The sequence below is a fragment of the Xiphophorus hellerii genome, chromosome 11 (genome assembly GCF_003331165.1).
Source record: "Xiphophorus hellerii strain 12219 chromosome 11, Xiphophorus_hellerii-4.1, whole genome shotgun sequence".
Lineage (NCBI taxonomy): Eukaryota > Metazoa > Chordata > Actinopteri > Cyprinodontiformes > Poeciliidae > Xiphophorus > Xiphophorus hellerii.
The window spans coordinates 5,378,029-5,390,482 of NC_045682.1; the positions used below are offsets into that span (position 1 = coordinate 5,378,029).

General features: G+C 41.8%; 1 protein-coding gene across 3 annotated transcripts in view; it reads left to right on the plus strand.

Moving 5' to 3' along the window:
- gria4b (glutamate receptor, ionotropic, AMPA 4b) overlaps positions 1 to 12,454 on the plus strand; it is a 92,358-nt gene that overhangs the window by 40,147 nt on the left and 39,757 nt on the right. For all 3 annotated transcript variants that reach the window (XM_032576101.1, XM_032576099.1, XM_032576098.1), the window contains exons 4-7: positions 5,516 to 5,700; positions 8,177 to 8,230; positions 8,322 to 8,480; positions 11,607 to 11,774. In XM_032576101.1, the coding sequence (XP_032431992.1) occupies positions 5,516 to 5,700; positions 8,177 to 8,230; positions 8,322 to 8,480; positions 11,607 to 11,774 (566 nt within the window). The remainder of the gene's footprint in view (positions 1 to 5,515; positions 5,701 to 8,176; positions 8,231 to 8,321; positions 8,481 to 11,606; positions 11,775 to 12,454) is intronic.

The window sequence follows — 12,454 nt, forward strand, 5'->3', positions numbered from 1 at the left end:
GCTGATCTAGATAATCCAGAAACAGAAACGGTTTGCTGCGCTGAGAGCCGCAGAGCAGCCTTACATGATCAGATATTTTATCATAATACACAGGAAACAAGAGGAGAGAAGAAATATTTACTGGAAATGGATGATGGAGGATTATAGAAGAAATATAAAACTATCAGAACAGAATCAAAATATGAGAATAAAGCTAATAAGATGAGAATAAAAGGATGCTAATTTTTTCTAAAGTTATAAAATTATCAAAATAAAGTGGGACTATGGGAATAAAGTCAATACTGTGAGAATAGTCATAAAGTTACGAGATAAGTCACAATTATAGGATTTCACATTATTTCAACTTTATTTTTGTAGTTTTATTATTTTTATTTTCTTCCTTTATAAATCAGAATGTTCTATTATTCCAGTAAAATCAGATTTTGATTTGGTGCTATGAACTGAATCATGGGAAGACTGCTGGCAAAGATTACAGATCACGGAAAGTTTGGTGGAAGGACAAACTGTGGTCGCAAAAACGTGAATTCCATTAAGAGTGTTGTGGTTTAGGAGGAAAAACCGTCCACACATATATCTATCAAAACAGTTTTGATTTATTTCTTATCTGAATAATTATGAGAAAATTACAGATTAGAGGAAATAAAGTGAAAATAATCCAGATTAGAGTGGAAAACTCAGCTCAACCTTCTGCACAATCAAACATTATAATTCTTCATGCTCCTTTGCTTCAGTTTTGTTGTCAGTTTTGCTGCGTTGTGCAGAACCAGAGTTTTTCTCCTGGTAAATGATTCTGCTTCCTGTCCAACCGGAGCCACTTCCTGTGACGCTCCGCCAGAGCGTGACGGTCGCAGCGGTGGCCTCAGGGGTTTAGTTTTGATGTTCTCCACCCGCTCAGCGCCGGGCTTTCATCCAGCGCTGGGCGTAACGGAGGCGGCCCACAGAAACACCGGAGACAAAAACAGAACTGCAGCAACAATGGAGACATTTAGACATGGAGACGTTTAGACATGGAGACGTTTAGACATGGAGACATTTAGACATGGAGACGTGTCTGTTTCTCTGGAGTCTGGAAATTGGACAAAACGTTCTGAGAGGAAGGACAATATGAAACGTGCAGCTTGGAAAGGAAGGAAAACGCTGGAAGCAAAGAATTATGGGAAATTTCAAAACAGATTTTACTGTAAAACTAAACGGAGACAAAGAATCCAGGCATTTATCCTCTAGTCGTTCAAATTCAGAAATACTTCATTGATCCCAAAGGGAAATTAAATGTTGATGTAACTCATTAACTCAAAGTCTTCTTGTCTGTTCCTTATAAATATTAATAAATGCTTAAATCCTCCAGTTCAGGCATCGCTCGCTAAAAAATTAGTTTCGCTAACGCTAAAACGTTACACCAACACAACATTTAGCATAACCTAATGCTAAATCACAGCATCAACATGATATTTAGCAGAAGCTAATGCTAATGTGCTAATTTCAATTCAAATGATCTCTGTTCTTAAATGACTACAACCCTCTATCACCAGTTTAATATACAGTTGAAGGTTATAAAATCTTTTCTTTTTTATTTTGCACGTCTTTTCTGTCCGATTTGAAAAAGGACTTGATGTTTCATGTTGTCACATTCGTGCCATTAAATGAACTGATGAAGCTTATTGTCCTGTTACTTCATAACGTTTTGTGTCAGGTAATAATTTGCATGCAGGAATAATATTTATCTGAACGTTTTGGCAGCTTAAACTTTCTTTTGAGGAACTACAGCCGGTACTTCTGAGATGCCTGAACGTTCTCAGCTGGTTCTGGTTTTCTCTGTGCGAAAAGAAACCAAACCACCAGAAAGAGCCAGAAATTAATAAACTAACAGATTAAATGCCTGAAATCCCAGCAGCAGCAGCAGCTCTGTTTGGGGCGCGGTGATAAGGCTTCGTGTCCCATTGCGCGGCGCTCAGCCTGTCTGGCGTAAAGAGGCCGGACAGGAAGTGAAGCACAGCCTGGACCGGGCCGACTGATTACCAGCTGATGAATGTGTGGCTGGAGGCTGCAGGAGGAACAGCAGCCGGCTGCAATCAGCATCAACCCGGCTCTGCCTGGGTGTCGGCCCACTGAGGCTAACGCTAACGCTAGCCTGGGCCGAGCAACTGCAGCTGCAACATGTGGGGAGAGAGAGAACATGTTGTCCTCCTGCTTCTGGTTTCTGGACAGAGTGGAGCCTTCATCACTGTATGGCAAGCTCATTTATCATATAACACCAGGGCGGAGAAGTCAGGAGTATTTGTTTTAAAGGGCCAGTAATGTGTTTTCTAGGCACATAGCGCCACCTTATAGCATAACCAAGTCACCGTGTCAACTTTCCACGTTATAAAAATGCTGTATATCAAACATAAAAAGAAATTTTACTTCCTAATTTAATGCCTTGAAATTGGGCTCTTTAAAAATGCCTGCTCTTCCTGAGATCCGCCTCCAGGAAGTCATCCCAACATGGCTCCTCTATTAACCCTTTAACATTTTTACCAACGTTGCTCTGAGCAGCAGCTCCTATAATGACTTCAGCAGATCCATCAGCTGTTTGCTAATTGCTGCTAGCTAGTCTGAAGGAGCTGAGTGGGGGAAGGGCTACGCCTCGAAGGCGGAGCCAGGTCCAACCAGCTGAATGGTTGCCATGGAGATGAAAGTATTTCATAAACGTGCATGCGAGAGTCAAAGCATCACTCCAGGGAGTAACATGATGGAAAGATAAAATTTAAAAAAAACAACTCCTCACCGTGATTTTCCTTCCACCAAACTTTAAACTTTTTGTTTCTTGTGTGGTAAGAGCAGATAGAGGCCAGGGTTCTTGAGTTTATTCCTGATTTTCTTCATCAAAAATCTGTAATTTGAGGTTTTTCTGAGGCTCTTAGTTTAATATTTTGACTCCTCTAACAGAAGTATTGATTCTATCAAACTGTGTGAAGGTTTAGAAATTGATTTTTGGTTTTTCTCATCCTGAGTCGCTTCTTGTTTGACAATCCAGAAACTTTTCTGCGTTGCTGAATCAGCTGATATTTGCTGCTCTCTGAGTGCTGACAGATTTCCTCTGCTTTCTTGGCTTTCTGCCTTCAGTTTCTGATTAATTAAACACTTTGACACGTCGTGTAACTTATGGATCTATTTGTTTTTCTTAGTTAATGTAGATTTAATGGGTTGGTTCCAGATCCCGGGTGAATTTCATGTCAAAGGCCTAATTATAATATATCTATTGAGTTGTATGTTTGAGTTTTTGGTTTGTCAGACGGATAAATCTTGTTTTCTGTCTGTTGTGACGACGGCTCATATTGTTGTTCAGTGATTACATGTAGACTCATTTGTTACCAACATCTTTCATTTTTACAGTTTTTACTGTTTCTGGGCTCAAACTGACATTCATATCCATTCCTCTCATTATTCAACATTTTTTCCTGTTCAGTTTTGTCTTTATGTCTCATTTTTCTTTTCATTCCTGGTTTTTAGTCCTGTAATGTTTTTGCTTTCTTTCACTTTTCTCTTATTTAATCTTTTTATATTTCTGCTGCTTATTTCAGTTTTTGTTCCATTTCCTCTTCTCATCCTCTCATCCCAATTTTTTCCTTCAGTTTTCTTCTAAATGTCTCCACCTCACTTTATTAGTTTTTTTTCCCTATTCTGCCTATTTTCTTTTTTCCTTAATTTTTTCCCCTCTATCCATTTCTTTCCATCTTTATTTTTGACAATCTTTCATCTTTTCTCCCTTGTCCTCTGGCTTCTTTTAGCTTTCTTCCGCTTGCTGCAGACTTTCCTAAAGATGTATCTCAATCAACAAAAAAGGAAATCAATCAGAAAAAAAAAATCAAAAGGGCTGTTGTTGTAAATAAATCAAATATGTACAATTTATGTTTATATACATATATTTTATTTATTTGGTAGAGACGATGCACATAAGTTGGCATTTCTGTAATTGCATAATAATTATCCAAAATGCTGTTTTTCTTTTGTTGTATCTGGATAATACTTCATTTGTCTTGCTAAAAACAAACAAAATGACTAAACTACATAAACTGTCAATAAATATAACAAAAATAATAATGAATTAAAGCTGCAGTCCTTGATCCAACAAGTTTTTCTCTCCACCGCTACATAAAATAACCAACAAACACTGATTATTTTCCCATTTATCCTGTCTTTAAGAATTTATAAAATATTACAGCTGCTAAAAATACTAAATTATTATGCATGAAAATGTCCCCAAAAAATCCCTCAGTGAAACTTAAAACAAGTTTTTCTTGTTTTCAGCACAAAACCTCATTAATCTTCCCTTTCAACTGGAAACACTTCGCTCCCATCTGGGGATTCGGCTGTAAAGAAGCCAAAATGCCACGAACCGCTTCCTCTCTGCAGGGACAAGTGTGTGTCTCTGTGTGTGTGTGTGTCTTGGCAAGAGCAGCTCTCTAATGGGCTGTGAAGGGCCGAGGAGGGATGGAGGTGTGCAGGCAGCCAGGTTGCCAGAGCGCAGGTTAAGCCACTAATTGGGAGCAAAGGGAGCCGGGTTGCCAGATTGTGATGGCCACCAGGAGGGGCCGTTTAAGGGGGACATCTGTTCCTGCTGGAGGACGGCTGCCCTCGTGGCCGCCGTCATGGCCGCCCTGCGCCCGGCTCTGCCTCCGATCCGGAGCTTCGATCTGGAAACGCTTCAGAGTTCGTTTTGGCTCCTTGAGGACGTCAAGATTCAATCCTGCAGTTTTAAACTTCCTGTCTGGTTCTGCTCAGAGCTGTTTGCTGCAGATCAGAGAGCGGATCCAGAGATGAACCTGGAAAATAATACGGAGCCCAAATATGAGATGAACAGAGAAATATCCTGACTGTTGTTCAGCAGCATTAAAAAGCACCAACAAACTCTGGAATATTTAAAATAAACGTTAACACCCAGTGGACATCATTTAAATATTAAATGTTGTCAACAGAACCGACTTCAAGAGTCTGGGAAAATATTAGCTTTTAGAAAATCCCAGAAGTAGAAAATTATTGTAAAACTAAATTTATTACAAGAAGATATTCTGTTTTAAATCTTAGACTGTTTCTCTAATAATAACTTCTAAATAAGAGGATGAATGTAAACGGCTACCTACAGAATAAAGATAGCAACTTTATTTAAAATGAAAGTTTAAAAAGCAGCAAACCAAACAAACGGGAAAATCGTATTTGGGAAAGCTAAACACGCTAAACGTTTTCACAGTTAGCTAAAGTGCTAAAGGAAGAATTAGCTCTGATATTAGCGCATTAGCCGGTTAGCAGAAGACACAGTTACCGCTTTAGCTTTTTCTATTTGTGAAAAACTGTCAAACACCGAAGTCTATACTGTGATAAACTAAACTAAAAACCAGATCGATCAGTGGAATATTGATCGATAATCAGAGGCCGTTGTGAAGCATATCAGAGCCTGATACCCCGTGTGCATGTGTGTGTGCGCGCGCATATGTGTGTGGGTGTGCGGGGTGTGTGTGTGTGTGTGTGTGTGTCTCAGGGTACGCCATCCTGCAGGCCATCATGGAGAAAGCCGGACTAGACGACTGGCAGGTCAGCGCCATCTGTGTGGAAAACTTCAACGACGCCAACTACCGGCGCCTGCTGGAGGACCTGGAGCGCCGCGAGGAGAAGAAGTTCGTCATCGACCTGGAGGCCGAGAGGCTGCAGAACATGCTGGAGCAGGTGATCAACCAATCAATCAATCAATCAATCAATCAATCAATCAATCATAAAGCGCATTTCAGCAACGCGGCAGTTTGTGAAAACATGAAAGCATCATAAACACGTCATACGGTCAACAGCAGTGAAAACTAACAACAGGTGTTACATGTTGTTGAGTTCTATCGGTAAAGTGATCAATACAGATCAAATATCATGATCAATGTTTCAGTTATTATTGGTCAAAGGAATCTAAACGTGTGGAGGTTTTAGCCTGGATTTTAAGCTGCAGGATGAAACTTTTATTAAAAATATTTGGTCAAACTGTCCCCATGTTGTGACAGTTTGTTGTAAGAGGTAATCTGTCGACCTCTGCCTTCTCTGAGCTGCTGCAGCAATTAATGCGACTAAAAGATAAACGCATGAACGAGTTCCTCACCCGTTCTAATCCTGAGATGCTGTTCAGGTGATGGAAGGCCGACTTTGTAACCGTCTCTATGTGACTCTGAAGGTTCAGAGTTCAGCTGTTTTTTACCCTCAGGCTGCAGCTCTCAGGTTGCAGCGTTGCCTTCAGGTCTGCAGGGATTTAATGCGTCGTCATGCCAACATCTTCAAAGAGTGTTTCCCTCCCAGTCAGACGGTACTGGGAGGACGCTGTACCTGCTAATTAGACCAGTTTGAACCTGGGAAACGTCTGTTTTCATCTCCAGTGATGGTCGCTGGCAGCAGCTCACTAAGAAACCGCTCCTCCTTCCTCTTCCTCCTGCTCCTCTTCATCATGGCCGCCTCCATCTCTCTGAGGGCCGGCTGCTTCTGCTGCCGACTCTCAGCTTAATCTGAAGTTTATTTATCTAGATTTTTACTAATTATGTTAAAACCAGAGCTGTAACGTTTTACTCTTTATTTGTGTTGCTGAACTCTCTCACTTCCACCAGTGAGTTGTTGATGAATGCTAATTGCTATTAGCATAACAAACTTTTCTTCCGGGGGATTTTATGTATTGATAAAACGTCCTGGTTTTGTAGAAACATAAAAGCTTTAAATGGCTGTTCAAAGTGAGACTTCGTTTATTAAACCAACTGCAGAAAACGTTTAAAAAAAATTTTTTTTTTTTCCTTTTATTTTTGAATTGAATTTCAGATTTTTGTTTTTTATTTTCATTCATAATTTGTTTCTTTAACCTTGAACCCGTTCTGTTTACATCCATGGGAGGATTTTATTAAAGGCTTTTTTTGTTTTCTGTGCAGGTCTGTGAAATATTTCATTGCAGTGAAAGAAATATTTCATTGGTTGCAGGAAAATAATCTAATGCATTTATAATTCCTGTAGCTTTCTTCTAAAGCACATCATCGGGTTTTATGTTTGATTTATTAGAGATTTTATGTTGCCCAAAAGCAACTTTTCAATAAAATGTTGTTTTCTAGATGTAAATAATGAGTTAAATTATCTTTTAGCAGCAGGAACGTTGCTCACATTATATCCCCGTAACCAATATTACCACATGCTTTCCTGCTTCAGTTTTCATCAGCTTTAAAATGCAGCCTGGATGGATGCGTATGAGGGAGGTGAAAGGTTGACGGTTCAGTTTCCGAGGCAGAGCTCCTGATCCGGTTAATGACGAAGCCGCTGAGTCACTGCGGGACGTGGGTCAGCTTCCGGCACCTCGTTAGCGTGGAGTCAGAGGTTCAGAGAGCAGTCAACAGGAAACGCATCATCACTGCACCGGAAACCAGACAGATAAAGTCTGTTTTATCAGACAGAGACCTTCCTTTGAGCTTCATCTGACACCAGTTCAATGTAATCCGCTCTAACCCAACTCCAGTCCGTTTGTCTATAAAGTCCGGTTCGTTTCTTGGAGGTGTGAATGCTAATCGAGCTCTGGTCCTCCAAGCCTCGGTCTGGTGAACGACAGTCGTACCGCAGACCGCTCCAAAAGCAGGAAGTGGACTACAGGTTAGGGCATTCTGGGTAAATACAACCAAAACAAGTGTGTTACCCTAGCGCTAGCAAGAGAAATGGCTCATGGTCTTTAGAAAAAGACAAAAGAGAAATCTCAGTTGACCTCCTTTGTAAAGTAGCAAAGTCAAACATTAATTTGGGTTATTTAGCCTGTCATAACCCCGCCTCTCGCCCGGAGCATCCCTCCTGACCCCCCCTAGGGACAAGGGTGTTAGAAATGGATGGATGGATGGATGGATGGATGGATGGATGGATGGATGGATGGATGGATGGATGGATGGATGGATGGATGGATGGCCTGTCATAAGAGAAAAAAATCTCTTCTAATCTTTTTATTTCGTTTTTTTTTCTCTTTTCTTGTTCAACATTTTATCTTAAAACAAAGGAAGGGTCGTTTAAAAGGCAATCCAGACGTTTACCAATAGATCCACAGTGATGCCTGATGATGAGACTCCACAGATCTCAGCCATTAAACGCGGTTTCCTCCCAGATTGTGATGTCCTGCAATCCTGTCAGATTAACTCGGCTTTGTCTTCCTCAGATTGTGAGTGTCGGGAAACATGTGAAGGGTTACCACTACATCATGGCCAACCTGGTGAGTCGGTTGCCTCCATCTTGGTTTTCCTCTCCAGGTAGTGTGACGGCGTGGAGTCGTCTGTGAACGCCGTAACTCTCTTCCTCTGCAGGGATTTAAGGACATCAACCTGGAGCGCTTCATGCACGGGGGCGCCAACGTCACCGGCTTCCAGCTGGTCAACTTCAGCAACCCCATGGTCATCAAGCTGATGCAGCGCTGGAACAAACTGGACCAGAGGGAGTACCCGGGCTCCGACGCCCCGCCCAAGGTACCAGAATCAGAACTAGAACCACAACTGCAGTTCAAGAATGATTCAAAACTATTTATTTACACAGAGTGAAATTATTACCATCATTTTCATGTCAGTGTAAACGTTGAGTTGGGGGGTGTGGCCAGTAGCAGGTTAATAGGATTTAAAGTGACAGAGACCCTAAAACAGATCAGAATAGGGAGAACTGAGGAGTTTAAATCTCATTATTTCAGAATGATTTATTGCAGAGAATGTAATGAACATGCTTTGAGTAGGCCATAGACTTATCCTAACCTGCTCTAGGAAGCATTATGGGTCAGGTTTAAAGCTGAAATGTTTTAATTTCATTTTGAAGCTGAATGCTGATGTTTGCAAAATGGGGATGACTCGACCGTTTGGAGATCTGAGGAGCGAACCCAGAGAGGAAGAGCCGTCTGCATGTCATCCTCCGCTGCTGCATGCAGCGATGTGACAGACTGACCCACTTCCTGTTCACCCGCACACGGTTCAGGCGCTGGGGCATCACGCCACGGCGGCTAGCAAACCTCCACCCTACAGCTCATCTCTGTGTCCAGCACAGATCTCTGCTTTAGTCGCAGGAGCAGCAGAGACGAGCTGAGTGTGTGCGTGTGTGTGTGTTGGGGTGTGTGTGTGTGATGTATTGGGCTGGGTGAAATTAAAAGTTTACACCAGTGTGATATTATCCACGGTGGTGTGTGTGTGTTGATGAATTGCTCTCTCTCTTGGAAATCCACTCAGCCTAAATGAGTGGACTCCCCACTGAGACTCTGCAGTTAGCCTGATGCTAAGCTAAGCGACCGCTGCCTCCACCATCTTTACTCGCTCAGATACATAAAAACAGCAACGCTTCGGTAAAAGCTCTTCTTATCAGCAGGTAGAGACCTGATGAGACAAAATTTACTATTATTATTATTATTATTAAAGTTCTATAAATTTTCAAGGCATTTACGTTTCTGGATCTGAAGTAGGATTCCCACTCAGGCTGGAGTTTTTCCTCCATCTAGCCGTCAGTTATAAAGCCATTAGGCCCCAGGCCCTTTGGCCTCCTGTGGGAGGTCAAAGGGGACAAAAAACATGCATGTATTCAATCAATACCTTTTGTCTTGTTTTTTATTTCTCGCTTAAGTCCTGAAGAAATGTTTTTTTCTCTCCCAGTACTTTTTTTTTTTTTCACTTAATTGAATGGAATATTTTCCCCCATTTACCGTGTAGGCCCAAAGACAAAATAATAATAATATTAATAATAATAATTATAATAATAATTGTACTGGGGTTTTTTGCTGATAAATGAGAAAAATGTATCTTCATTGTCCTTAAATATTTGGTAGAAAAACACAATTAGTCAAATTTTGCACATTATTTTTTTTTTATGCTCAGCTTCAGAAAAAAAAATCCACAAGAAAAAAAGGGGACGTTTTAAAATATTTTAATATAATTTTTTTTTTCTTGCACATGATTATATTTTTAAGACTTTTTGGGTCTTCAAAAAAAAAAATAAAACGTTTCAGACTTCCGTACATAATCAGTCGGTGACCCGTCTGTTGCTGAATTTGTCAATGTGCTGCTTGTTGATATTTACCTGCTTCATGTTGTCAGACAGGTTCCTCATCATGGCCGAGTTTCCTGATTTACGTTTCACTGGTTTTCCTTCATCGTCATTTTAAAACTGTTTTTTATTTTTATTCTAATTTTATCTGATATTAAAATCATTTCTTCTCTAAACGTGTCAGTGTTGCGCTCCAAACAAACCAAAACATTGTGCAGGTGTCGGGTTTACAGGGAGGTTTGTGTTGCTAAAGCTGTGATGGAAGCAGGTGCCAGGCTGTGATTGGTCGGGCAGCAGCAGGGGGCGGGGCTTAGAGCGCTCCGGAAGCCATAATGTTGCAGCGAGCAGCAGGCTAATGAATGGGGTTCAGCCCCGGCTGCAGGCAGAGTTAATAAACTCCCGCCAGCCGGGGTAATTAATGTCAGGCTGCTTCCCGGCTGGACAAAATGCTTCCCGTTACCCCCCCACCAACCCTCTATTACCCCTGAACCCCCAAAGCCAGGCTGCCGGTTCGTCATTCCCTCAATTACCTCTCTGCCCTGCCAGAGGTTAGTTTCAGGAGAATTTATGGTGCTTTAAGGAGAGCAACATTTTTACAGAGCAAATAATCAGAGGCAGTGGCGCGTCTTCAGGTCACAGATAAATGAGGGTAAATTGGTGAGTTTACACCGGGGCGGGGGCTCTGCTCTCGTCTTCCTCTCTGTTTCCAGGAAATAATGACCGGAGTCTCCTGCTCCCGTTACGTTGAAGAAACTCTGCACGTCCTCTGAAAACACCTGAACAGCAGAGCATTAAATCTGTTGGGCTAAATCAGAGTTTAATTGGGCTCATTCCTCAGACCGGGTCGGGTCTCCTCCCGGCTGCACTTACAAGAACTTTCATTTCATTCTGCCTGCTGAGTTTTACATCGTTTTTAAAGTGTTTTAGCACCTGACAGTCCGTAGACTCGCTTTGACTTGTTCCATCTGCAGCTGCTGTGGTTTTTTCTCTCTGCTCTGAGTCAAACCAACCAAACCCTTTGAGCAACCTGTTCCCCTCCTGGCCTGTGGGGGCGCTGCACCAAGAACCACTGAAGGAAACGACACAAAAACACTGAGAGCAACTACCTACTTCACCAAATGGAAACAGAAATGGAGGCATCAGATTTTAGCGGTTGTGTTCAATCTAGGTTCAGTTGAAGTGAACTCTGGCTCCTGCTTTTGGAACCAAAACAAACGTGCTAGCCTAGCCATAACAGGAGAAATGACTCGCCTTTGGCTAAAGATAAATCTTTCAACCGCTAAAATCTGACGCCTCCATTTCTGTTTCCACTCGGTGAAGAAGGAAGTTGCTCTCGGTGTCTTCACAGGTTTTTGTGTTGTTTCCTTCAGTGGTTCTTGGTGCAGCGCCCCCACAGGCCAGGAGGGGAACAGGTTGCTGAGAGAAAGACAGCCACACTAGCTGGAGATGGAACAGATGACATTTTGTTCCAGTAGAACCGGGTCTATTGGACCATCAGGAGGAAAATATCCTTAAACTCCAGATAGCGGGTCAGAAACAGACCCGGTTATCTGTTAATGCCTGCTCGTGTCTTGCAGTACACGTCTGCGCTGACGTATGACGGCGTGATGGTGATGGCCGAGGCCTTCAGGACGCTGCGCAGTCGAAAGGTGGACCTGTCCCGACGGGGGAACGCCGGGGACTGCCTGGCGAACCCCGCCGCTCCCTGGAACCAGGGCAAAGAAATGGAGCGCACCCTGAAACAGGCGAGAGAAACACGCCAGTGGGCCTGGAGTTCATTTAGTCACCACCATGAACTGCTCCCCTTTGGTCACCTTCTAACCATAAAACTTCTGTTTCAATTGGCTTTGATGTGACAAGCGGTACATAAATGTAAAGTGGAAGGAAAATAAAAACATGACTTTCAACATCTTTCACAGAAAAACATCCGATGAAAAGTGATACCCGTTTTAAAAATGAACATTTTGGTTGACATGCAGAATGCCTGGACACACTGTTCAAACGGCGTCGCATAGAGATAAACTACAACTGAATAAATTAATCATAATCTAAAAATGTGTTTATTTCAGGAAATCAGGAGTATGATGGAGAGAAACTCCTTCTTTCTTTATTTCTGTTTAGCTGCATGATGGCTGACATGATGATCTAGATTCACTGAAGATGTAAACATTATAAAACTAACATAAAGTCACAGATTTGGACTAATATCGACCTTATTTGATCTTTCTGAACCTAAAGAGGCTTAAAGTTTAAAGGTTTCAAACTTTAACATATTTTAAGTGACAGACCAACAGAAAGAGAAGGGAAGGAGAAATGAAGCTACAAATGTTTTAGTTTTTAAAGTGAACACTCTAAAACAAAACGATGGCTTAGAATGGCCTAGTCAAAGTGCAGACCTAAATCTAGCTGGGAATCTGTTGCTTGT